This window comes from Motacilla alba, chromosome 12 (assembly GCF_015832195.1).
Source record: "Motacilla alba alba isolate MOTALB_02 chromosome 12, Motacilla_alba_V1.0_pri, whole genome shotgun sequence".
In the NCBI taxonomy this organism is placed as follows: Eukaryota; Metazoa; Chordata; class Aves; order Passeriformes; family Motacillidae; genus Motacilla; species Motacilla alba.
Genome location: NC_052027.1, coordinates 15,180,943 through 15,206,170, shown reverse-complemented (window position 1 = coordinate 15,206,170; position 25,228 = coordinate 15,180,943). Strand labels below are relative to the sequence as shown.

Genomic DNA, 25,228 nt, shown 5'->3' with positions numbered 1-25,228 from the left:
CATTTTCTGCAGAACTGGAGGGGGCTTTTCCATATTCTGTCAGTCAAACATGTGAGAAGTGTTCAGCTTAGTAGGTCTTGATTTTGGATTTTTGAGACAAGACAAAACAAATTCTCATTACTTGGCATAAATCTGAGTGGGAGTTTTGGGATTGTTATTTTCACCTTGGGCTGGAATTGCTAAGTATTTTCTGTGGCTGAACAGCTGACTGACTCCAGACTATAGAGCAGCACACGTGGCACACGCGCTGCAGACAAGAGGGATATCAGAAAGATCTTCCTCTTCCTTTGGAAACTTTTGCAAAGAGGAACAAAAACATCCCTTTCCAAAAGTTTATTTTTATAGAAGAGACAAAAGGAAGTTCCACCACAGGAGGTTATGTTATGTGTTAAATGTAAGGGGATTCAGCTCATCTGGAGCAAAGAGATTATGTGCTGAGCAGACAGATATGCTCCCAAACAGATAATGGAGACCTTGTGAGTGTTCAAGGAATAATGAAAATTAATCACCTCAATATATATTTAATGCCTCCTATTAAAATTGGTTTGACCTGTTCAACAGCTGGAGGTTGTTGTAAAAAACCCCAAAACTTACCATAGCACTCTGTACCCCAGAATCCTGGACAGCACTTCTTCTCCTCAATTTCCTTTTTACACATGTGATGGCACCCTGGCAGGGAAAGTGTATTTTCTCCTAACTTGACAGAGTATCTTAAAAAGAATAATCCAAGATTATGATTATACTACAAAGCCAGCACAGACTTGCTGGAGGGTTTCTAGGCAATCACACTGCAGTGCCCTAAGCTCTGAAGGGAAGGAAGGGCCCTCATCCCCTGTTCCATGCACACACACAAGAGGTTTCACTCCACTTATGTCTTCTCTAAAGAGGCCATTGATTCGAGCCTCAGAGATTGGTTAGAAGAAACCTGTCAGGGACTGGGCATGAGACAGGATCTTACATCAGGATGGAAACCTTGGGTGCTGAAGGGTTAAGCAGCACAGAAAAAAAAGGTAGAATTTCCAGGGTGACACAGCATTCAACTTCACATCTAAAATAAGTTTGAAAGAACAAAATCTTGTTTCAGGACTCATACCTTTGTGTCTTTTACTAAAGACTCCAGATCAAGACGCTATAAATTTGGATTTAATAGCCATATTATTCACAGATTCTCTATTAAATCCTGGACAAATGTCTTAAATCCCCCAAGGAAGCATCTTCTTTTCAACCCATCATCCCTCCCCTCTACACACAGGGTGAGTCCTTGGTGGCAGTGCCTCTTGTTCTGCACGTACGCAGTACAAAACTATTCTTGGGTCGGTCCAGCAACCACCACAAGAGCAGATAACACTCAGAAAAAGCTGCATAGGCTCACATTATTCTTACACTTCATTTTATTTTTGGCACCACATCCTTCCCAAAAGGAACTTGGAAATTGTCTCAATAGCATTGCTGCTTTGGCTTCCATCTGACTCCTGAGTGTGTGCAAAAACTGCTATAAACTGCAAAACTGCCACCACTATTTTTAAAGTATTTTGAGGCAATCAGAGAAAGAGCAGACAATGGGGCTATATATTAACAGTTAACATTCACTGCTGAATACATACACAGTTTCATTTTACAAAAGCCTCCTAGTAAATTCAGTTTTCCTTCATCCTTTTCCTACCTGCCAAGCTCAACAGAGTATGAGCAAGGAACACATGAACAAGCAATTGTCATAAAGTGAACTAGGAAGGTTAAAAGTTCAGAGGATTATTGCTGGAAGCTGGGAGGATATACAAGGGGAGCTATCATTAATTTTTTTTTCTTAATAAGCCACTAAGGAATTCTGGGTCTGAAACAGGTTTTTATGCTAGACAGACCTCTGTTAAATTGCTATACAGCAGGATTAACAAACTTAGGTTATTTGGGGCAAGTTAAGAGGTTATTGTCATTTAATTTGTTCTGTGTATATAGAACCTGCCCAGGAAAAAGTCTGTGGGATTTGCAAGGAGACAAAAGCAACAATAATAGGGGCCATAAACCCATCTGAAACAGAATTCCATGGACGTTTACAGCTCAAAACCACGTGTGTGTTCTCCTGAAGAGCACCCTACTCCCTGCCTAAAGGGCTGCACCAAAAGCATAACACAGTTAGGAAACAAGCCTTACCTGCAGTCCCTCACCCCTGATCTTTGGGTGGTCTTTAACCAGCCTCTTGGACACAACATTTTAGGCACTGCAGCACAAGAAGTACACGCTGTATTCAAGGTGAACATCTTCTTGACATTGCATCGCATGGATTTTAACTTAAAAAGAGAAAACAGAACGGAAATAGCCCCAGATTCAATTGTTATCCTAGGCACTTATCTTGCCAATCTTGCAATATCTTTATCAAGTTGCACCATTAGTTAGATATCACTGGGGAGGGTAGTGGCCACTGCAGCTGCTGGGAGGTACCCCACTCTCCCATGGACCAGACCCCCTTGCTAAGGTGCTGCATGCTTGGATCCCCTGGATCTCAGTTAGAAGCAACAGGGCAGATCACAGCTATCTTATCCTTCCCCTATGACCCACAGCAAAATTTCTTACCATTTCTAAAATAACCATAACTCTGCACTGCTAATTTCAGCTGATCTTTTATAAACGTGTGGTAGTGGTGTGTGAGGACAAGCCCTAAATTAATAACCCTTGCCAGAAGACACTGAATTAAAAGGCAACACAGTGTTTATCTTTTCCATGCCACTGATAAAATCCAGTTGATTGCTGTTCCATGATTCTGCAGAGCTGACTATGTTAGTTCAGTCTATTTCCCAGAGCCAGGAGTTGCTCACAGGAATATTTCTCATGGCAATTGTCTGTGAGGAGGCACAGGGAGGTGGATGAAAAGGAAAAGTGCTCTGCACCTCTCTGAACACCTCAATGTTTTGACCCCAGGTGAGAAGGACTCCATAAACATTGGCATGAAGATCAGGTAGGACACTTGGATATATCACATGGCTAATGAATAAATCAGTAAGTCCTTCCACCCAACCAGAATGACTTTAGGGGTTTGGTTTTCCTCACAGGGCTTTTCTGCACCCCTGCACAACCTTGCTTTTCAAGTGAAACACAGATGACAAAGCACAGCCTCAAGAGTGAATGATCATCATCATATGCCAAACTGTCATTAAAACTTGTGATTTTGCTCCAAAAGCATTTCCTTGAATTTCTAAACTTCTGGAGACAAGTAACTGCATGGAAACCTCATTGGTAATTTTGAAAAAAAAGACAGTATTTGCCACTGCTGATGACAGAGAAAAACTGGGAGGCATGAGCTGTGTATGCCCCAGAAGGTCATTGACTGGAAAAACCCAGAGCTCATCTCAACTGTGCCTCTACAGGCACTGTATTTTCTAAAAATAAAAACATTATATCAAATTTTGGGAGGAGGCCTTGATCTGGAATTTTTAAGCCAATCCTGAACAATGCTGCTAATGCAGCAGCCCTCCTGTCCCCAGAACTCCTTGTTTTGGATTCCCATCAGCAATCTCAGCTTTGCTTCCTCTGAACTTAAGCCCAAATACATACATTTGCCTCAAGGCAAGGGAGGAAGCCTGTGGCTTCCCATCAGTTATCAAGAGCTCAGGAAGGCCCTCCCAGATGATAGGCAGCAGACCCTGTCAGGAAAACCTCCTGAGAGATAACCCTCAAGTCTCAAGTCCACAGGGACATGTCCCTGGAATATTTCCCGACTCCTTCCCTCTGACTGGAGTTGTTGAGCTTTTGCTCACCTTCTGCAGTCATACATGCAAGAATGCTGCCCAGTGAAGGAAATTATTTCTGTGGCAGTGGTTGCCTTCCCATGGATATTAACGTCTAGTTGTGCTTCTGAGGCTTTCCTGCAACACAACAACCTCCAATTCCCCTGGCAGCAGAATCCCTAGGAACCTCTTATGTCAAGGACTCCCTTGCAGTATAAAGAGCTCAAAACCAATCTGAGATCCACCAACTCCATCTCTCCTGTGAGCACCAGCTTTACTGATATTATCCAGCAGAACAGAGATCAGCTTTGCTGTTCCTTATGCACAGAGCAGGCAGAGGAGGTTTCCCATTTTTCATGGAGCAAAGCAGAGAAGAAGACAAAAAATATGGATGAACAAACAAGGTGCTGCCTCCAGAGTAACTCGGCCTCTAAAGATCAGCAGTGCCATTGATGGGGTCAGCCATCTGATTGGATCTTAAATGAGGACTCCAGATTAAAGCTGGGCTTTTGAAAGGAGCCAGTCGAAGCCAGGCTCATGTGTCTCACAGAACAGACAGCTCCTGCCTTTTTGGTTCCACCAAACCCCAGAGTTAACCTTTCCTAAGACAAGGCCTCAGAAAAAGAAATGGGAAGATGCCTGAGCAAGAAATACAAATGTGGACTCCTTCCTATAAGTTAGAATTATGCCACAAACCTTTACCAGGTATCTGAGCCACCCTATCTGTATCAAAAAGATCAATAAACAGTAGAGCACAAAACATTAAATTAAAATTCTCCAACCTTCTATTTCATCTGTACTTTCAGACATCAGACACAGTTGGGCCATTAAATGCGTTCTCTGTCATGGTGGTGGAGGAAGACACCATTATTTACATTATTCTCTTTCCTTCATCAATGTGGCTCCATTTCTCAATGGAAATGAAGAGTGGGAGAGATGGATGTCTGCCATTCCTCCCTGTTGGCATGCTTAATTACTTCCAGACCTCTAAGACAAGACAGTTATTGTGGAATCCCCCTACCCTACTGGGACACTTGATAAGCTTTAGGCAGCTTTCCAGTAAGACCTTCCCCTTTTTATAAGGAAATTTGCTTGTGTAAGCAGCAACAGGCAGGAAGAAAGAGGAAGAAAACAGCTGAGTGGAAAAGTATTAAAAAAAATTGTCTTCCAATTTGAGTGACAGAACTGATGAAGCAGTCATTTTCTGGAGAGTTTTGCTTCTTAGGAAAGCAGAAGAGGGAATCAAGGGACATAAATGTAACAGTCTGGATACTCAAATTCGGGAAAGGATGAAAGACAGACAGTTTGAGTCAGAAATTGCTCCTGGGGCACAGCCTCATGGAAAACAATGATGCACTGCTCCCTTGGGCTCATCTCTGACTGCTGTTTCTAAGTGCAAAGCCACTGGAAAGGAAGCAGCAAGAAGGAACATCTGTCCCTGTGATGCAGCAGGGCTGCCCGGTGACAGTCACTGTTCTGATCAGGTGATGTTGTGAGCCTGGACTGGGTCACACTTTGTGTACAAAGGAACAGGAAAGGAGGACTGATACTCTCAAATATCTCCAAAATGAAAAGTTTTTAAAGCAGAAGACATCCAGCTGTAGCCAAAAGAAGTTAAGAGCCAGGGTGCCTCTGTTTTCCAGGCTGTGCTGTGCTCTCTCCCTAAACTCAAATGCTTGTGCAAGAGCAACCACTGTTCTCTGCACTCAGCTGAGACACATAGAAGCTTCTGGATGCTGCAGTGTTTCCTTCCCTCCTCTCTGAACAGATGTCCTTCACTTCTCAAGTGCTCGTTTCTCGTATTCCACCTCAAGAGAATAAGCTGGGAAGTATTTCGTAAGGGCTAGTTTCATACCCCTCATTTTCACTCTTTATCTTTTCCTCCCAAACCATAACACAAATCCTTCTGCATGGTAAAAATCTCAAGGAAGAAAGAAAAACATATTTGAATGTCAGTGCTCGGCTCCAACAATCCTGGGAGCCAGTTCTGGAAATAGCCATTATCTAATGAATCACCAAGTTTCCAGGGCATTTGTCCTTTACAAAACAGAGCTGTAGACACATGCTTGAGTCATTATAGTCATGAACCTCCCCAAGTAGTTCTCAATAACTTGAGAGCTGAACAGAGCAGCAGCTCCTGGACACAAGCTCTTCACACTTGTTCAAGGAAGACACTTTGTAGCGTGAGGATGAACAACAAGCTCAGAGATCACAAAACATGAGATTTACTGTTGCCCTGGGTTTCCCAGCATCTCAGCTGCAGAGCACTGGAAACATGGGGATGCTGAGCCACTCTCCTCATTTCCCACCTGCCTCCTTTCCTCCTCCAGCACAGCCTGGGATTGGCTCCCTCCCAGCAGAAAATATTCCATAGTTCTCACATCTGCTGCATCTTCCCCAGCCCATAGCAAGAGGAATAAAAAACCAAATCAGACTAACAGTCACTGTCATGTTTGAACCATTAAAGCTGAGCCCTGAGGTCACATCACTGAAAACCAGGTAGCACACAATATCTCTTCTCTCTCAATGGCCCCCTGTGAGCCAAGAAAAGCCTCCTGTGGAATCACAGCACTTTTATTCCAATCAGATCCAATGGGTTTTCTAAACTGCCAGAGAAAGCTTCATTAGATTCTTATTTTTTCCTTATCTCCTATTATAACCTTGCAAATGTTTCTTCTCTTTCTCTATAAAGAAGGAATTTTTGAGGAAAAAACTCTAAAAGGGAGTTATTTCTGGATTAAATAAACTGCTCCAGAGGTGATTCAAAACATTTAACTTCTCTGTAACTGGGTCCTCACTACCTAATAATGTAACTGTTTCATGCCAAGCCAGACTCCTCAGTGGTTACAGAGGTCAACAGAGTGTCTCCACATAGAGAGACCATTTCCACTCACAGCAGCTGAAGACACAAGCCCATGCCTCTGAACACAATCTGAAACCCATCTGCCTGGAACCCATGTCTCCAGACAGATGAAATCCACCCCGAGAAGCACTTCATGCTTGTGCTCAAGTCACCAAAATGATCCTACAAGCCTCCCTAGTATTCATGTATGGCCCTTTCATGAAAAAGTCTATACAGAAGCTTCCACCCAAAGGTCTGGCACTGAAACATGTTTCCAGTCCTCTGGCTTTTTCTAAATCAAGTCCTTAAGACTTACAGGTCTGTCCACTCACCACAAGGCCCTGTTGTGTCATTCAAGACAAGACAACCCTACACAGGGTGTTTCCCCTCCCCAGGGAATTTCCAAAGACCCCCCACAACTCCAGGTTTAGCAGGCCAGTTCACTCCTCCAACAGCAGGACACAAGGAAGGGGATGGCAGGAGACAATACAGAGTGAATTGGTGTGAATTCCAGCCCACAGGAACTGGGCTGCCTCACCACAGAGTCTAGAGAACAGATCTACAAAGGTATCAGACATCCTCCTAGGTGCTGCTGCTTAACACAAGAACAGAGAGGAAGGAATCAAAAGAAAATCAACAAAATTGAAATAAAATTTAAAGTTCAATAATCCTTACTGAGGAGCTTTTGGAAAATATACTTGAAACAAACTGTTGCCAAGGGACAAACTGATGAGACTGTAAAAAATTTTTTTTAAGTAAAATTCTCCTGGGAAACTTCTGGATCTGTCCTGATGGATACAAAGTTCCCGTCCCACATACTGAAACTAACCAAAGACAAAGATGCTGAGCGTTTCCCTCTGATGTTGCTTCTTTCAAGTTCTATGCTGAACACAGACACGAATTTAATCTGATTTAAAACTCAAGCAGCTCCCTTCAACCTTATATTTAGTTCCTTAGTTTGGACTACAGAGAAGATACCTTACAGCCCTACAGTTTTTACTGATTTTATTCTGCACCTAACTAAATGTAAATGAAAAAATGAGTTGTGGAAAGGACTATTTCCTAACATGCTACCATCCAAATATGAAGAACTTTTTAATGAACATTTAAACAAAGACCCGCAGACTTACCTTCTGACTCTGGCAGTCAGCTGTGGGAGTGAGGCATGCTGCTAAGAAGAAAAACAGCAATCCAGGAGGATGCATTTTCATGCTTTTACAGGCAGGACCCTTTACACAAAAGGGGTGGCGAGAGAGGCTGCAATTTCTGTAAGATAACACCGCCTACTAAGAATCAGATCCAAGACAAACCAGAGGTTAAAAGTAAACAGGGAGAGAGCATTTTTGCACTGTGCTTTTTGGCCGCAAAGCCTTCAGAAATGGATCTGCTACTTCTAGCGTGATTTCTGAATCAACATAACCTTTTTCTTTCCATTCTTTTTTTAAATGCACAAGCAGAACTCCTTAGTAAAAGGTTTACTCAAAACAGGAACGTCTACGGATTTCCTCTTACATATCAGTTCAAAACAGAAGGAAGGAAATCCTTAGTTTTCAACTAATTGGAATGAAAAGAGGTTAACTGTATGCTTAACAGAAGGCAAATGCAATGGGCAAACCTAAATACCATAAATTCATGAAGGGTAAGTTAATTTCCTTTTGCCACTGATGTGAATATGTCCATAACACCTCAAAGTGAAGGTAGAGCTGAGCACTGCCTATGCCAAAGTATTGCAAGAACAAAGCAATGCGAGTGACAGGCTGTGCTTCAGAGCAGGAATGGAGAACATTGCATCAATCAATCAATCTATCAAGCACTTTGGGCAGGCTTTGATATTTTTATTTTAAATAGTTGACTTTCTCAGCAAGAAAAGCTGATGCTGTGGCACCAATGGCAAAATTTATAATTACCAAACACTCTGCTGACAGCTTGATGAATCCAAGGAGCACTTCCATAGCACTCAGAACAGGAAAGTCCCAAAACAGGATTTAAAAAAATATACAGTAACCTGAGGTACAGTCTGCAATTTATATTCTCCTTTTGATTTTTACAAAGAATTGATTATTGACAGATTTTCCATGCTTTTTGTCTCCCTGCACTGCCAAGAGAGCCCACTATCCTGAGCAGTCTAAGGACTGCTTCTGTTAGCAACAAATCTCACTAAGCGATGAGGCACCTTCATATTTTCAAGCCATTAATAGCACATGAAGGTGCCTAAATGAAACCAGGAAAGGGATCCATTCTTGTGTTTACATAAATAATGACAGCATTATACCTTTTTGCCCCTGCATCCCCACAAAGACACACATGCTGTAACATATGAGGCATATAGGAAGCGTTGTACTTACTGGTGCCGTTAGCTGTGCTTCACTTCTGCCTTCATCCTACAGGGAAAGGCAGCATGATGAACAGCCAGCCCTGCTATATATCCTGCACTAACAGGAAGCAGATAAGGCACACAACCATCCACTGCAACCCATGTGAGCAGCACCAGCCCACAGCTCAACCCAACAGCTCAGCCCACTTGTCCTGCCACAGGACAACTGCAGCCCTGGGACTGTCGCTGCCCAGCTGGTGCCACCCTGTCAAGGTCAGAGGGCTCACACTGCTCTGGAAACCATTTGGTACCCTGAAGGTCTTCAAAATGAGGCAGCTACATCATGGCTCAGCCAGCTCTGGTGGGATGGGAAAGTCACAAATGGGCAGCGGGGACACTCTTGTAGAGAATGGAAGCTGTACAGTGTTTTCTTGGCCTGCAGTCATGGCCCTGAACTGGCCATGGAAACACAAGAATAAGGCTGCTCCTCTCCCCCATGCTGCCCCAGGAGGATGGTGAAGATTATTGGGTTTTCCAAGAGCTGGCTGTATGACACAGGGATTAAGTTGCCAGCATCCACACATAGCTGATAAGTTTTTAAGGTGAAAATAGCTCATCCTGGGGCACTTGAAAGTGCATTGGATTCTTTAATGGGTCTTCAGACAGTTTTCTAAATGGCTCAGCACTGAAAATGGTACAGGGCAAGAAAAGACACACCAAGACTGATCCCAGGGTCCACTGCTGCTTATCATCACTGTATCTGACCTACTGCAGGGAAACCAGGAAGGGAGAGAAATGCTTGGTGAAATTCCTGTCTGAATTAAATAAATCTGATTCACAGCAACATCAAAAGCTTCTCAGCCAGCTTCCTTATCTGACCTCACCTCAATTAAAGACTAGCAATACAAAAGCAATATACAGGCTAAAAATGCAAACAGTGAGTAGTGCCATTGTACAACAGAGCAGAGCATAAACTGAAAAATCAAAAGGTCATCTGTCATTAGACCCTGCTTTCCTGACCAAGCAGCATAAGCAGTGTGTGTTTCAGCCACTGCCTATGAGCTGCTCTGAGAGAATGGAAACTTTGCTGACCACCGCTGCTGGAGCTGGAACACCAAAATCTGCAACAACTTTGGAGCTTCATGATTCTGGAAATTAGTAAGAAGGTGAATCACTGACTACCTCTAAATTAATAGGTGGCCAAGAGCCATTAGTAATGTTCAGTGCACAGAAGCCAAGGTGCTCTCAGCAGCAGTTCCAGCTGGCAGTGTCATCAAAGATGGCAACACCAGCAGAGAAAGAGCACAAGAAACAAAAATGAGCTAAACAAACCCCAAACTGCTCCTCTCTGTTTCTGTTCTCTTCTCATAGATGGATTCCTCCTAGGCAGATAAAAGTATTTTCTCATGGATGACTCTATAAAAACCTTATGCCTTAGAGGCAAAATGCATTGGATCAATTTTTTGATTCCACTGTTTAGTCCAATACTCTTCAAAACTATCAACAAATGGAAACCCCAGTTCCCTCACTCATTTCAATATTAGACCCGCTCATGCACAGAGGCATCTCTACAAAGTATTTCAAACCTCCAAAATCTCATAAAGCAAGATTCTGAGATCTGCCAAACAGCCTTCATCAAAAGAGAAAATTTAGGAAAGGCTTGTAAAGATCTGATGACAGAATACACAAACAGGCCTGTGCAGGCAGGGTAGGAGGATTTTGTTCACGTCCTAGTCAATGCTTGATTGAAATAGGATTGTGTAAATCCAATTTTAAAGCATACAGTAGGAGTTGTCAACTGTCTGCCAGCGTGTTTATCTGTGAGGTTTCACACATGGATTTTATTTGTTTTAGAAAGCACGGAGATTGACTTATTTGTCAAGTGTTTCTTGCCCAGATAACAGAAGGTGGCTGGTCTAGCAGAAGTCACAGATGTGGGTCTCAGAAACATCTTCAAATTCTGGCCCTGACTTCTTCAAGATGACTGCTACAAAACACTTAAATTTTACCTTGTGGGCTCAGTCTCCCCCATCATCAGCAGATTGTTGGCAGCAGGAAAGCTCAGGATTTTTCTCTCTCAGGGAAAAATTATCTTTCTTTTTATTTATGCATCAATAACAAGCTGAGTCCTCTAAAGCAACTTTCTTAAGGCCTAGAATTTTTATTGTGTACACATTAACATTTAAAGTTGAGAATCTGCTGGCAAAAATTCCTCAACCTGTTTCACAGGAAAAGAAACCAAACCCCCACCTGGATAAAGGCAAAGGATAAGGCTGCAAACCCTCCCAGACTCCCTGCCTGCCTGTGCCACAAACTGTGTTTTAAAATGCTGGGTCACCAGCTCTGCTTTGTGAAGTGTGTGCAGCTCTGACCAGATTGGGCAATTTCCTGCTATTGAAATCTTTTGTTAAGAAACTACAGAGCCAAGGCAAGTGATTTGCCATCCAGTCCACCTTGCCACACAGCTTCTCTGGGAACTGACCGTTTGGTTACATCCACAAAGAGAAAAGGACTCTTGTTCTGCACTTCTGGCAAAGCTGGGAAAGGACATTAAGTCCCTTTGCTCTGAATTGTAAGGCTGTGAGTCTGAAAAGGATTAAACAGGCCAAGCCAATAGTGCTTGTGTGTAGGAATGGGACCAGCTGAACCATACTTACCCAACTTACCCTCAGGGTCCTGGTAAAGATGCAAGGATGCAACTCTAATCTTCCTTTCCTCCTGGCAAGTTGGAAAGAACTGGAATTTTAAGGTTGCTCATAAAAACAAAAAAGCCTGCAAGGGTTGCACAGAGAATAGAGTCTGTTTATCCTTCTCTTTCTCACACAGACACTGTAGTCCAATTCCGAGCAGACAGGTAGACATTGTGCTGCCTGAGCACAATGCTGTGGCAAAATTCAGAAAGAAATTGTCATGGTTGCTCACATCCTGTTACTCCAAAACCCCTATGGCCAGCAGTCCCAAGATCAGTAAATAAGTGCTTGAAGTCTGGCCTATCACGTTCTCTTGACCCTGAGCTCCTTTACACATTCTGCTGCAGTGAAAACCAGCAACATTTTCCCGTCTCTTGGTTTTAGTTTTGTATTTTTCCCATTTATTAATCTGGGATTGTACTGGAAAGTCAGACTCTAAATTCCCCACAGGTACCCAATATTAATTAGAATCCTGGGTAAAGCTGTTTGCTCCAATAGTTGAGCTATTGAAACTCAGTAGCTGACAGGAGCACGATGGCAGAGGCAGTGAGCTCTCCCATGAAGTGCTGCTGATTCTTCAGGCCCTGCTGTCTGTAAGGGATACAAAGGGCCTACAATGTGCTTGACTCAAGCTGTACCCAACAGTTTGCCAAGGACAGCACTGAATGTCTGCCTGAGAACAGATGGAGATGGGAGTCAGAATCCTGCTAGCTCTGCATTTTCAGCAACTTCAGAGAGGCTAGGGCTTCTTGTCATCCCCTCTCAGAGACCCTGAAGACTGAAGCCCAAGGGCTCAGTGCCCACCTCATCTACTCTGGCTACTGCTCTTCATGCACCTATTCAGGTAGATTTTTCCAGTGTTGGCCAGTCTTTCTGGATCTAATGAATTTCCTATCCTCCCTTTTTCACATCAAATTTTAGCTTTCCAAGTTACTAAATGCCCTTTAAAATCAGGTGGACATCAAGCTACAGAAGCTTGTGGTTGCTCTGAGCCACAACTTCCCTGCTTTTCCTCATGTGGCTGCCTTCTGTCTAAGATTTGGTATGTTTGAAGATTAGTGCTGCAGAAATAAACTTCCTGATCAGAATGCAAGATGCAACAGTACTTTGTGTTACACCAATTGAAAAAGGCACCTTCTTATCAGGGCTGATAAGAAGAAGGTGAGCCAGAGGGACTGATGGAAATACACGGCTGTGCAGTACACCCACAGCCAGGCAGAGCAGAGCTCTGTAAAGCAGCACAGGAACGGACACAGGACAGACAGGATGCAGGTCACACTGTCATTCCTTCTTGCAGAGAAAACAATGTAGCCCAGGTCAGCACCTCATTTACTTTCCTTCCTAAAGAGGTTAATTTATAGTTTTTTAAATTGCAATACAAGGGAAGTTTTAAAACCTTTGGGCACATCCTTGGCAGATGACACTGAACAAAAATAATTGTCTAGGTCTTCCTAGGGTGGCAAAATTCTACATCAGCTGCAAAGCCAGAACACAGAAGTTTGAGAGTACAAGAGATACTTCCCTGACAAAGGTCCCTCCACCTGCTTCTGTGTCTTTCTGGTCATAACTTCAGCTACTCAGATATTGTCTTAATGCTGAACAAGGGTTGGAAGCTGGAAAGAATTTGAGGACAAAGGGTTACTAAAGAGGAATATGGCTGCTGTGCTTTGTAGTGCTCTTGCAAAAAGAGAGGCAGAAATCAAGACTATCCTATGTGACCTCAGCTGTTCACAGTGACTTCATTACTTCATTCTGCAGAACCTTCTGTAGGAATTAAATGTAGAAAGTTCTGGGAAATCTTTATGAACTGAAGCAATCAGTTTAGTTTCAAGATAAATGATTGTACATTTTCAAGAAAACCTCACTTAAGTTCTGTATTTAAGAAGACTACATTAAAATTACACAATCAAGACAACAGGCTGGCACTGAAGAATGACAGTTCATGAAAATTTCCAGCTTAATATTGCACTTAAGTGAACAGAAATGCACAACCACAAAGCACTGACTCCAGCAGGTTCTAACACAGAACATCTCTCGTCAGGAGACTGGCTGGGAGAGTCTGAGCTGTTCAGGCTGGAAAAAAAGCAGGTCTAGGGAGACCTGACTGCAGCCATATCAGTATTTAAAGGGGTTTTTTAATGAGGGACTTTTCACCACGGCAGACAGTGATAAAACCACGGGGAATGTTTTTTAACTGAAGAGAGGAGATTTAGATTAGATTTAAGGCAGACATCCTTTACTCAGAGGCCCTGGCACAAGTGGCCCAGAGATGCTGTGGATGGCCCATCCCTGGAAGTGTCCAAGGCCAGGCTGGTTGAGGCTCCTGGAAAATCAATAAAGTGGGTGGCATCCCTGCCCATGGAAGGGGGGTTGGAATGAGATGATCTTGAAAGTCCATTGCAACAGAAAGCATTCTGTGATTCTAAGAAAGCAGCAAGGGATCAGGTATCTGGTAGCAGGAGAGAGGAGGATTTCTTATTTGGGGTTTGGTTGGGCTGTCGTTTCTAATTTTTTTTTCCAGGTAAAAATGGAAAAAAAGGGTGAAGTATCAGGGAAAAAGCTTTATATAGCCCATGCTCTACTTCGCAGAGAATAAAAGACGATTTATTGAAAAAATGCCCTGAAAATAAACAATTCTGATACCATCACAGGTAAGATAGTCAATGGAAGAATCAAAACATGTACCGAACATTTCGTTAATCTTGAAATGTGATCAATACTTACCAAGATATAAAGGAGGAATTGCAGCTATTTCCTGGATTAATAATGTGTTCCAAAGGCACAGATTCTATGTTTTAAACAGATGTGAACTTAAAAAGAATTTAAAGTTTAACCAGAGATGTGTTTTTTCTGCAATAAAATATGAAAAAGAGGCCTTACCTGCTCAAAGGATGTAACAAGCAGCGGGTCATCCCTGCTTACTCTAATATAAGATTCTCTGATACCCACTACTGTATTAAAATACCTTTAAACAGTTGGGTTTTACAGAAAATGCTCAGAACCAAACTCATGTCTGTCTCAAGCACAGGGCACCCCCCAGAACAGCCCTTATAAATCAGATGGAAGCAGGGCTGACTTATCCAGAAGCAAAGACAAGTAAAATCCTCATATGAGAGACAGGTATGTCCATGTTGGCCCAAATCCCAGGCAGTTCCAGAGGAATCCTTACAGACTCCCTTCATATTCAGTTATAAATTCACTTGTAAGTTATCTGTTCATCTGGTAAGTCCTCAAATGCTTTTGAAAATCAGACTGTTTAAGTTGCCACAGGCTCCTCAAGTGTTACCTTGGACAATTATTAATAAGTGATCAACAGAGCTACTTCAGAAAGAACTAGTGAAGACCTAAGATTTCTTTTAACTACTTTATTGCTAGGATGTTTAATTTAGAAATTAGCTTTTTCTACCCAAGGATAATTAAGCTTAAATGAACATAAGCAACCTTGAGATTTCAGAGATTAGAAGAGCTTTTAAGTACAGGAAAATTTCGTTTTCTCCAAAAGCCTGCAGTACCTACCTTAACTGTTCAGTTCAGTCTAAGCTTAAGGAGTTAGGCTTCCTCTGTCAAACTGGGAGCAGAGCTGCACTCCAGTTATGCTCCTCATCTGTGCTTGCTTTGGGAACTCCTCTGCCTCCTGCAATACAATTTGACTTTGGCTGCCTCTGTCTTTGTCATCCTTGCACTGACTGCAATATTCCTAGCTTCTGAAATCCAAAAAGCACAGCCAAGCTCTGCAACAATGGAAAAATACTCAGTGAAACCACCAAATTCCTAACACCACTGTGGACACACCATTCTTGGAGGCAACTCATAACTTGTTTGGACCAGGCCCTGAGCAGCCTGTTTGAAGATTGCCCTGTTTAAAGCTTGACTGTTGGATGTCCCGACGTCTCTTCCAACCCAGATTTCTCTATGTGTTTAAGTGGCACCAGTTTTAAGCAGCATCAGCTGCTGTATAAGTATCAAAACTGTTCTTCCCTTTTTAATCCATTGGATATAGAACATTCTTTTTCAGTGTCAATATCTGTCTTCATAATAGTGAGTAGGGATTTTACTGTCATGGATGGAGAATGCTAAAACTTGTTTGGCACAGTAACAGTCAAGTTAAACATGACAGCTTAGAAAGAAAATCCCTAATATTTAACAGATAAGCAAAAGTACTTGAAATAAATCCTCAAATTGTGTTTAGAGGCTGCAGATCCTCAGTTTCCATGACTCAGCGCTATTTCTGGACTAACAATCTTGTTTCAGTAGAATGAACTATTTTCTTCTTTCATCTTGCTGCACATTTCATACTTTACAATGCACTCTAGGAACAGAATGTGTGCTGCTGAACTGCCATATGGTATCCTGGAAACACAAGATATAAACTTGAATAAAGACAAGGCCAAAAGAAAACTGTCAAATTACACTTTATTTGTATTGACAAGATAGGCAAAAGAAAGACTTGGTGTTCAGAGATACAAATCCATTATTTGCTGACAAAATGCTGATATACCCACATTGGGTATTTCCACTTTCAAGACAATACTGAGGGGATCTTTACCAAGCAATTCTTTTATCCTTGGATAAGGAAAATGAATGCCTGTGAAAATAGTTTCATATGAAAATTTGTTACCTGCTTGTGGCTCAAATTTTACTGTTAAGTTAATGATTGGCAGCAAATAATTACACTTGGCCTCAAAGAAAAACATATGTAAAACTGTAAGATCATTAAATAATAAGCATTAGCAGCATACCAAAATACTTCTTGTACAAAGAACATTGCACTTGAACATACACAAGCATTTACCCTTATTTACACATTAGAATTTGTATAGAACAGCAAGACTGATATATACAGAAAAATAGTGGAAACCTTAACAGCCCCAGACGACAGAATATCTAGTGTTGACTCCTTAAATTTTCCATACAGTTTCCCAGGATGTCTCATGTGGTTTTTCTCACTATATACTATTGCATAAAAATAGACTGTACAAGAAGGTCAGTCCCCAGTTAACACTTCAGAATATTTCTATGTACTATTACACGTTCACTGCACCAGGGAGCAAAGGAGTCCAGGTCAGCTCCTCATGAAAACAAAGAGAACTTGCCAGGTGTTATCTACTTACTCACTGTGCTTTACCTTGTAATGCATACTGCAATCACTCGGCTGTGCAGTAACTACCCAGTGAGTTCCAAAGGCAATTCCCTACCACACAGGATCTCCCACTGTCTTGCAAGCAATGAAATTAATTTCTCCCTGCTTTCTGCACTTGGGATAAAAATGTACCACTGGATCTCTCTGCTCCTGCTGCCCTCTTGTTTGGAATTTCCTTTTGGGACACTATCAGTTTCTCCAAAGTGATCCAGTGTTAAATTCTGCATCAGGTCCTGATTCTGAACATCATCAAACACAAATGTAAGGGCCTGTGGATATGTCTGATACCCCATGAGCACTCTATCTAAATCCCGGATTCGTCTTCCATCTGCAAGCTGATACTTGTCTCTCTTTGGTGGCTCCTTAGCAAATTCAGGTAGTGGGTAACTGATATAATCTTCATCAAAGAGGAACAAATCAGAGCTGGTCAATATCAGTGTTTTAGGTTGAAGTGAACTAGTGTTCTGAGCAGATCCTTCAAAGTGATTTACTTGAAATGCCAACACATACAGAAGGATGTTGAGGGATGGAAGATTGGTCAAATCATCCATCTTCTCTGCCACTAGAAAAGCAAGGTCCCCAATTTCCTCTTCATTTGGATAAATAAATTTTACTCTGCTAGAGTGAATCAGTTCATAATTCTCCATTTTTCCTGCAAGAAACATACATTATTATATCTCTATTCAGTGCTATACAATACTTTCTTAATGTAGTAGAATAAACAACAACCCTTGACAGCTGGCTGTAGCTGGAAGAATTTAAGTTTTGTATCTATTGATACATGCTTTTGCTTATAAACAATACTGGAATAATTGTATTTGGATTGCAGGTCTCTGCCAGAGTCTTCTTGCATTACCAATGTACTTTTCTGCAAATTTTTAACCATGTAAGTCCAGGGTGAAAGCAAGAACCCATCACTAGCTTCACTTATGCAAGACTCTTACAGACATTTAACAATCCTGCTCACATAAGGTACATCTAAGATAATTAAAGTCAGGGAGTTTAGATGAAGTACCAAATAGGAAATGAGTGCTGCATAAATGTCCCTCAGAAGAGTTTTTAATCAGAACAGTTTAGGTGAAGCCTTAAGTATGATGCCTAAATAAGTCATGACATGTAGAAAAAACTCACCTGTGTTTTTACTCCCAAATTCAGAGTAGAAGTCCTTATCCACTGGTTCAGGTGAAGGAGTGCGTGCCAGCAGTGACAGGACTGCCATAAGCTGCTGTATGAAGGTGTGAGTGTTGTAACTGTCTCTTGTCAGGCAGGTGACAATGTGATCTGCAGAATGTCCTGAGGAGAACACAGAACATAATTCACTCACTGTGGCATTACCATTTCTTGAACCAACATGCAACTATCATCAGAAAATATTTTTAAGGGTTATTTCTCCTGAAAACATGCATCACTATTCAGAAATCTTTCAAATTGTTGAAAACAGCAACAGAATCCTTACAAATCCCTCAAAAAATACATAATTTCTCTTAATTCAAAACACAATGTGTACACTTATGATTCAAATCTTGCTCTAGGGATTCAAGAAAAAGAAACAACAGAAAACCTCTCTTCCATCTCACTAAGACACAGATCCATCTAAAAAGACTAGAGCAAAATAGAACTGGAAAATAATAAAGCACAGGATGTACTCACCAGTAATTCGGAAGTATTGGTCAAACAGGCCAACATTTACTGACTGCAGGTCATTAAGTTTTAGCACAAAGCAGCAAGAGAGGTGGAAAGCACTGTTTTCACAGTCTGAGTTTTCTTTAGTCCAAAAATCTGTTAAAGAAGTATATATGATAAAAAGATAGAAAGAAAAAGATTGTTCTGTCCATAAGCATAATTTCTATATTACAATCTAATACTTATCTCACACTTGAAGAAAGAAATTAGGAAAAAACTGGGTACAGTGGCTAAAATTTCTCGAGCAAAACACAAGCAAATTTTATTAGGAGCATTTTTATAAACATTTGTCACACACAGGATTTAAATCAGCAGATGCACTAATAACACACTTTAACTGAATGCCCACCATGAGGTTCATTACCCTACACTTTCCATTTTCATTATGAGAGGGACTATGAAATAACATCAGAGAAAAGCACAGATCCCATGGCAGTTGAAAGGGTCTGAGAAGCAGACATGAGTCAAGACCCTGTTTTTTTGAACATAAAAACCTTATGCAAATACTGACCCCTTCAGCTAGGAGGTCTAATTAAGAATATTGAATATTAAGATTACTGAAAATTGGTACTTAGACCGAGGACAAACACAGAGAGAGGGATTAAGTTGGTAACATGATTAAAGGATCAAAATAACTATTTTACCTGACTGGTGCTCATCTGCATGAATGAAAGAATCATCCAGCAAAAAGTAAATAGCTTTTGTTGAGAGAAGCACACAAGCCATCACTTCCACACTGGGCGTCTTGTAAAACAGAACTGAAGACCACATGAGGTGTCTCAACTCTTCATTTTCCACCTAAGATGTAAATTTTATTTCATAAACACATAAAACTTGATATTTCAGACAGTTTCATTACCTAAGAGGCAACTTTAGGCCCCCAGAGAAAAAACTTCAAAATTTTAAGCATCTGAACATGCTCTGGTCAAAGAGAGGTAGTTCACCTCAAAGCTGATAAATGAGGCCACAACGGCAGCCACTGAAAATATCTTGTGTTTATATAAGAAAATTATTTTTCTGCTATAAGCAAATTATTCCTTGTTTTCTGACCAAAATTAGAAAAATACAGAAAAACATTTAATTTATAAGGAAGGCTTTTTAGGGCTGACACTGCAGGCAAAACTTCAATCACCAGCTGAGCAGTGGCGTCCCAAACTTTAAGTGTGCTGAGCCTTTAGGTGTTTCTGAGGGTTGCATTCAAAGACCCTGGAGACAGGACAGGAGCACAGCTTGCCACTGCAGCTGCTGTTCCAACTCAGCATCTTCCCAGCTTCAAACTTGATGGGCTTACTGTCAACCCTTAAATGAGTCACCTGCTTTTTTTATCAGCTTCTCCCGATATAAAAAGAGAAGCACAGCTTGTAACTGTGCTTACTTAAAACATTTGGAAGAGAGGTAAGGGAATAAGAAAAACGTATCTATTTCTTAAGCTTTTCAATTTGTACTCAAATTAGAGTGATTTATCACTCAAAAAGCCACATCATAAATTTTGGGTAATATTTTTACTTTTCAACCTGATGTTCCCCAGATACATTTAAATGTTTTTCAGAAATCAGGTTTATCTGTTCATGTTTCTGGAGTACCTGCAGCCATGCACATGTGTTGCAGTCATGCACAGTACTACAAAAACATTGCAGAACACTTATTTATTGATGTAGCTAAGAACCATCCCAAAATAATTTCATTCCTGTTATTTTCTTTCCTTTTCCCACTTTAAAGAAAACAGAGGAACATTCTTGGAGCAATCACATCTTCAAGACATACACTAGTGTACCCTCCTGTACAGATCCTGGAGGCAAAATATGCCTTGCAGGATCCCAGTTGCAGGGAACTCAAAATGGATTAACACACAGATTCTTGATCAAAAAGCTTTCAGGTATCCCAGACCCTAATTCTTGTGGCTAAATTTGATCAGGAAAGTTTTTATAGATACTGTGTAGTACAGAAAGGTCACAAAGCATGTTTTTGTACACTTGGTATAGACATGATACCTCTGCAATGTTGCTATGGAAAAATTCAACCAGGGCTCTTCCCTTCAGCCCAGCCACATACTGGAGAGACACAGAAACATGAATGTGAACAGGAATCTGGTTGTCTTCTGTTATCTTCTGCATAAGAAGCTCAGATGGGTATAAGGATGACAATGTCAGATGAGGCTTGCAAAAACTAGAAAAGATCCAAAACACAAATAATCAAAAGGTAAAGATCCACACAGCTTTTTCCCTTCAAAAATATTTGTATTTCATTCAAAAATTAAAACCAGGTAGCTTCAATTTTAAATAGTTTAAATTATTTATATCTTGACCATAGCTGTCAATCTGCTATGACTTCAGCCTGCAGGCACATGAAATAGGAAGTCTCCTTCCATCGGAAATTACAATTTATGTTGCAGCAACAAAACAGAAAAAAAAAAAAAAAAGGTGGACTGCTACAGTCCAGGATAACCACCCACACTTACACCAGACTAGCACAGTGCAGAAGTATTTCATCAATACTACAGTCCAAACCCAGCCACAATGACAGCAGCAAACACAGGGGTCACGCCATATCAAGCACTGTGCTAGAGACCTTTCACAGGAATCATTACCTGGCTGCCTGACCGTGTCTGTTTGCCTCCACAGCATGATTTCTTACAGCATCCGATTTGCTTGAAGCTCTGAAAATAATAATGGTCTTAACATCCTGGAGCAGTGTCCTTAGAAGGCTGTAGATTCTTAGAAAGTGGAATTTCTCATGAGGTAGAACAAACACTGCTGTAACAAATCTGTATCCAACAAGCAACTCCAGCACGTGTCCATCCAAAAACGAACCCTTCTGCTGCGTGGCACCGTGAGTTGGATGCAGCACGAGTGATGCCAATGGAATTCTATTCAGCTTAAATACACTTCCCAACTCCCCTGTGCCTACCCATTTATCTGGCAGTAAACTGAAATCCACCTTTACTATGTACAAATGCTGAGATGTTAGAAATATCCAACACGGATGGACCACACAGGGACTCTGGTAAGAAGATTTATATACTGAAGAATAAAGTGCAGAACACAAAACATTCTTTGACCATTCCTTGTTATTGCCAGCTGATTCTGGCTGATGCAAGACTTTCTGAACATTGGTTTTATTCCCATAAACAAGATATGTTGGGAAACAACCTTTTATTTCAACATCTTCAGCTGAAATGCAATTCAATTCCATGAGCTGACAGAGAAATTCTTGGAGATTTGCTTTTCTACAGTACCATGTGGAGCTTGGTAACACTGATGTGTAGTGTTGAGAGCAACACGTTTGTAAACAGGAATAAAAGTCTTGAAGATTCTGGGAGTCTGAAACAATAAACAAGCAGTGGTCACTGTTTTTCAGCTTCAGAGTTAAACAGATTTCTGGCAGGAGAAAGCCAAATTCTATTAGATCAGTGTAGGGAAAACACAGTGTTAATTTCAAGGCAGAAGGGATGTGCTGGCAATTTCCTCTCAATTCCTGATGAGGAATCTCAAACACAGCTAGCATCTCATCGGTCAAAACCAAACAGGAAGCAAACTGTCTGAGTCCTTTATGAATGTGAATTGAAAAGCTCCAGAGAATTTTGACTATGTCAACACTCTCCACTGCTATGTTGTCAGATGATTGAGCATCCAAAGTAGTGCTGAACTCAAAAGTCTGATCTCCTTCATGAAGTCCCATTTCAAAATATCCATCTGCTTTGTCTGTGGTTGTGGAATTACCCACAGGGCTTCCTTTATTCTCTGTGAGGGAAGGGGCAGATTTCTGCACAGCCTGCACTATCAAGGCAGAAAGGTGCTGGATAAAGTCTTGGTTGGTGGCAGTGTAGGACATACAATTAAAAGGCAAGATGATGGTGTTACAGGGGTCAGGCACTGCACAGTGTTCTCTCTCCAAACTTCAAAAGAGAGAAGAAGCCACAGTAAGTACAAACTTGAGTTTAAAAACAGTTATGGCTACCTACAATTCATGGTGCTGCTTCTCAGAACTTTGATATTTGCTCTTGCTAATACAGTTAAATCAGTGTAATTTTGTAGAATACCTTTGTGCTGCACAGCCATTCATTTTAAAGGCTGGTAGTGTGTAATTCTATAGAAAATAAAAACTAAAATGTTTAACTCCTCTTTCCTTCCCCATTCCCAATAAGCACAACCTCACGAGCTAAATGACTAGACAATACAGCTATTGCTGGTTTTGAAACCACCAGCAGCATTCCAGGGTTCAAAGGTTAAAAACATATTTTTGGTTCAAAAAACCAGAGGCAGAATACAATGAAAGAGACTGTTTTGCCTTAAAGGCTGTGTTTAAGAAAACAGTATCTACTGTTATTACCCAAAAGCTAACAAGGATTTAAACCAGAATTTATTTATGTAGCTTACCACACATGATGACCACCACCATACTCTTCGCATGAAGCCAATAAAGAGGCAGGTGCCTAAGGAGAAGAAAGCAACATCAGGAAACTGTAATCTACTTAAGAGTCCAATACACATGAGAAGCAAAGTTAATGCTGGCTCATGCTTTTTAAAGCTGGCCAAGTCCTGCTGTTTTCACAGCCATCCTTTGAGGACCCAAAAATACTGTTTGCTTTAGGTAGGGCTTTCAACTGAGGCAGAAGAAGAAACAACTCTGCTGCTGACCTGAGAACAGATCCAACCTGTGACCCAGGCATTTCAGCACTCTACAAACTTTTACTGAATTAGTGTAACATGACGCCAAACACTAAGGGAACCTGACAAAGACCAACTACACTGGTAGCAAAGGAAGAGACACCAAGTCTTCCTGTCTTATTCCTTGAAGCCACGCATAGGAAGAGTGCTTCCAATACCACAAAAGAAATCACAAACCAGAAGTTATCAGACAGGAGGAGATTTAAGAAGACAAATTAAGGCCATTGCCTATTGACGGGGAGAAGGTTCTTCTGGTCTACCAGCAAGAGAATCACCTTTCAAAAACTGATACTGTAATATAACTGAAACAATTCTTACACTCAGCATCTAAATGGCTGTTAAATGATGTTATACTAGCACTGGGTAAACATCTCAAAGCCATAGTGGCAACAGTTCTCTGCAACTCTGGTAAACTTGGAGTCTGCTTTTAATTTATAAGCTGGACTAAACACCCTTGAATCAAATTTGGAGCTGCCTCCATTTCCACTAAAATAGCTCTGAGAAGAAAAAAAAAAAACCCTTTGCTATGGATTACTATGATAATCTAAGTTTAACATCAGAAATAAGTTTGCAAAAGCTTTTTAAAATACTATCATATAAACAGAAGTGTGGCAATTACCTGAATTTTACATCTGGAGTCTGGTATTTCAAAGCATCTCTGGGGAACTGTATGGTCTGTAGGAGTCGAATCACTGGATTGCAAAAAACTGCTGGCTAGGACTGTTTCTTCACAAATTATTTCTAGAACAAACATAAACAGCTTTTTAAATCACTGAAGTAAAACAAAATATAAATATCTAATAGTATCTGCCAATCAAGTGGAAATCAAACTGTATAATCAAGATCTAATCATAAATCATTAAAGCTAAAGGATATCTTCACACAATAGCCAGGACAAAAAAAGCAAGCAGAATTTTAGTTTTAATTAAAAAAGACTGCTACAGCTTCTTTCTCAAACTAACAATCAATTTGAATCTCAAACTCTGGTGTGTAAGAAATCTTGACACAGCTCAGTTTTAACAGAATTAGTCAGCTGCTAGGCTGGCAGAGCACTCTTCATGAACTTTGTAGCACACTCCCAAATTTCTGCAAGCTTCAATTGAACAATATCTGTAATATCTGTGTACAACTTTCAACCAGACAGGGAAGCTCTGATATCTCTCAAATGTCTCAAGACATTATCTCACCTTATTTGGAACCTTTTTCAAGGGTTCAAAGCTGAATCATCAGTAAAAACTTATCATGAATGAATACAAGGCAACATTCTCAGGGACGTTTGACTTTTTGCCAGTTTGATATTCACAGCATCTAACTGACACAACAGAGCAAATCAATTTTCAATATTGCCACTGAGCCAGCCAGCTCAAGTATTTAAATATGAAAATAATCAATAAAATTACAGTGTGGACATGTTTCTGGCTTGAGTATAAAAAACCTGTACATATCTTTCGGGATTGATGGTAAAGTTCAGCAGATTACACCAAGACATTTCATGGTCAGAGGAAACACAAGAGGTATTTATTACTTGAAAAAAATACTGCGTTAGCAAGAAGGAAACTCAAATTGACAGGAAAACCAGAACATGACAGCATTATTTTTGATTTTCTGTTTCCTATATAAATATTTAATCTTTTTCCATAAGCCATTTCCCAATGACATTAAGTATGAATAATATGTTACGGAAACAGATGGTGTCTAGAAAATGCAGAGAAAACAATTCATAGAAACGGCATATCAGGAAATTAATTCCATTATTCATGACTTAAGGTCTAACAGTGAAACTAATTGCTTAGCATATTTCCATTTTCTTGAAAACAGATTTATCAAAACTGGTATTTTGAAAACAACCCTTCATAGTTAGATATATAGCAAATAATAAATTTTTATTGTTGAAGCTGAGAAACAGCCTGCACAGTCCTCATTTTCCCAATATTTATAAAAGTCTTCCCCAAAATTCTACTCAAGGAATCTTATGGAAAAGGATTACAGTAAATAAACCTTGACTGTTATACCACTGTACAGAACTCCTAAGCCCTTAAGAAAGATCTATATTTTCTTTTCTCCCAAGATTTGTTTGCTCCTAAACATTTACTGTAGTAGAAAAAAAAAATGTATTTTTGATAAATAATTTAAACAGTCCCAGGGGTTGCTGACATACATTTTTACAGCAAGT

The 25,228-nt window shown here is 40.7% G+C and overlaps 2 protein-coding genes across 7 annotated transcripts in view; both read right to left on the bottom strand.

The window, feature by feature from the left end:
* The window catches only part of STAB1 (stabilin 1), a 52,898-nt gene extending 43,865 nt beyond the window's left edge, over window positions 1-9,033 (bottom strand). The window contains exons 1-4 of one of the 3 annotated variants that reach the window (XM_038148711.1): window positions 8,907-9,033; window positions 7,692-7,827; window positions 2,149-2,285; window positions 595-710 (exon numbers count right to left, since the gene is read on the bottom strand). In XM_038148711.1, coding sequence (XP_038004639.1) covers window positions 595-710; window positions 2,149-2,285; window positions 7,692-7,772 — 334 coding nt within the window. In that variant the 5' untranslated portion in view covers window positions 7,773-7,827; window positions 8,907-9,033. Of the gene's footprint in view, window positions 1-594; window positions 711-2,148; window positions 2,286-7,691; window positions 8,186-8,906 lie in introns of those variants that run through there. The other 2 variants (XM_038148712.1, XM_038148713.1) reach the window with 2 other exon arrangements.
* Window positions 9,034-15,960: 6,927 nt separating this feature from the next.
* NISCH (nischarin) overlaps window positions 15,961-25,228 on the bottom strand; it is a 29,594-nt gene continuing 20,326 nt past the window's right edge. The window contains exons 14-21 of one of the 4 annotated variants that reach the window (XM_038148731.1): window positions 23,675-23,796; window positions 22,765-22,820; window positions 20,976-22,283; window positions 20,380-20,554; window positions 19,033-19,186; window positions 18,356-18,484; window positions 17,837-17,998; window positions 15,961-17,357 (exon numbers count right to left, since the gene is read on the bottom strand). In XM_038148731.1, coding sequence (XP_038004659.1) covers window positions 16,729-17,357; window positions 17,837-17,998; window positions 18,356-18,484; window positions 19,033-19,186; window positions 20,380-20,554; window positions 20,976-22,283; window positions 22,765-22,820; window positions 23,675-23,796 — 2,735 coding nt within the window. In that variant the 3' untranslated portion in view covers window positions 15,961-16,728. Of the gene's footprint in view, window positions 17,358-17,836; window positions 17,999-18,355; window positions 18,485-19,032; window positions 19,187-20,379; window positions 20,555-20,975; window positions 22,284-22,764; window positions 22,821-23,674; window positions 23,797-25,228 lie in introns of those variants that run through there. The other 3 variants (XR_005258347.1, XM_038148732.1, XR_005258348.1) reach the window with 3 other exon arrangements.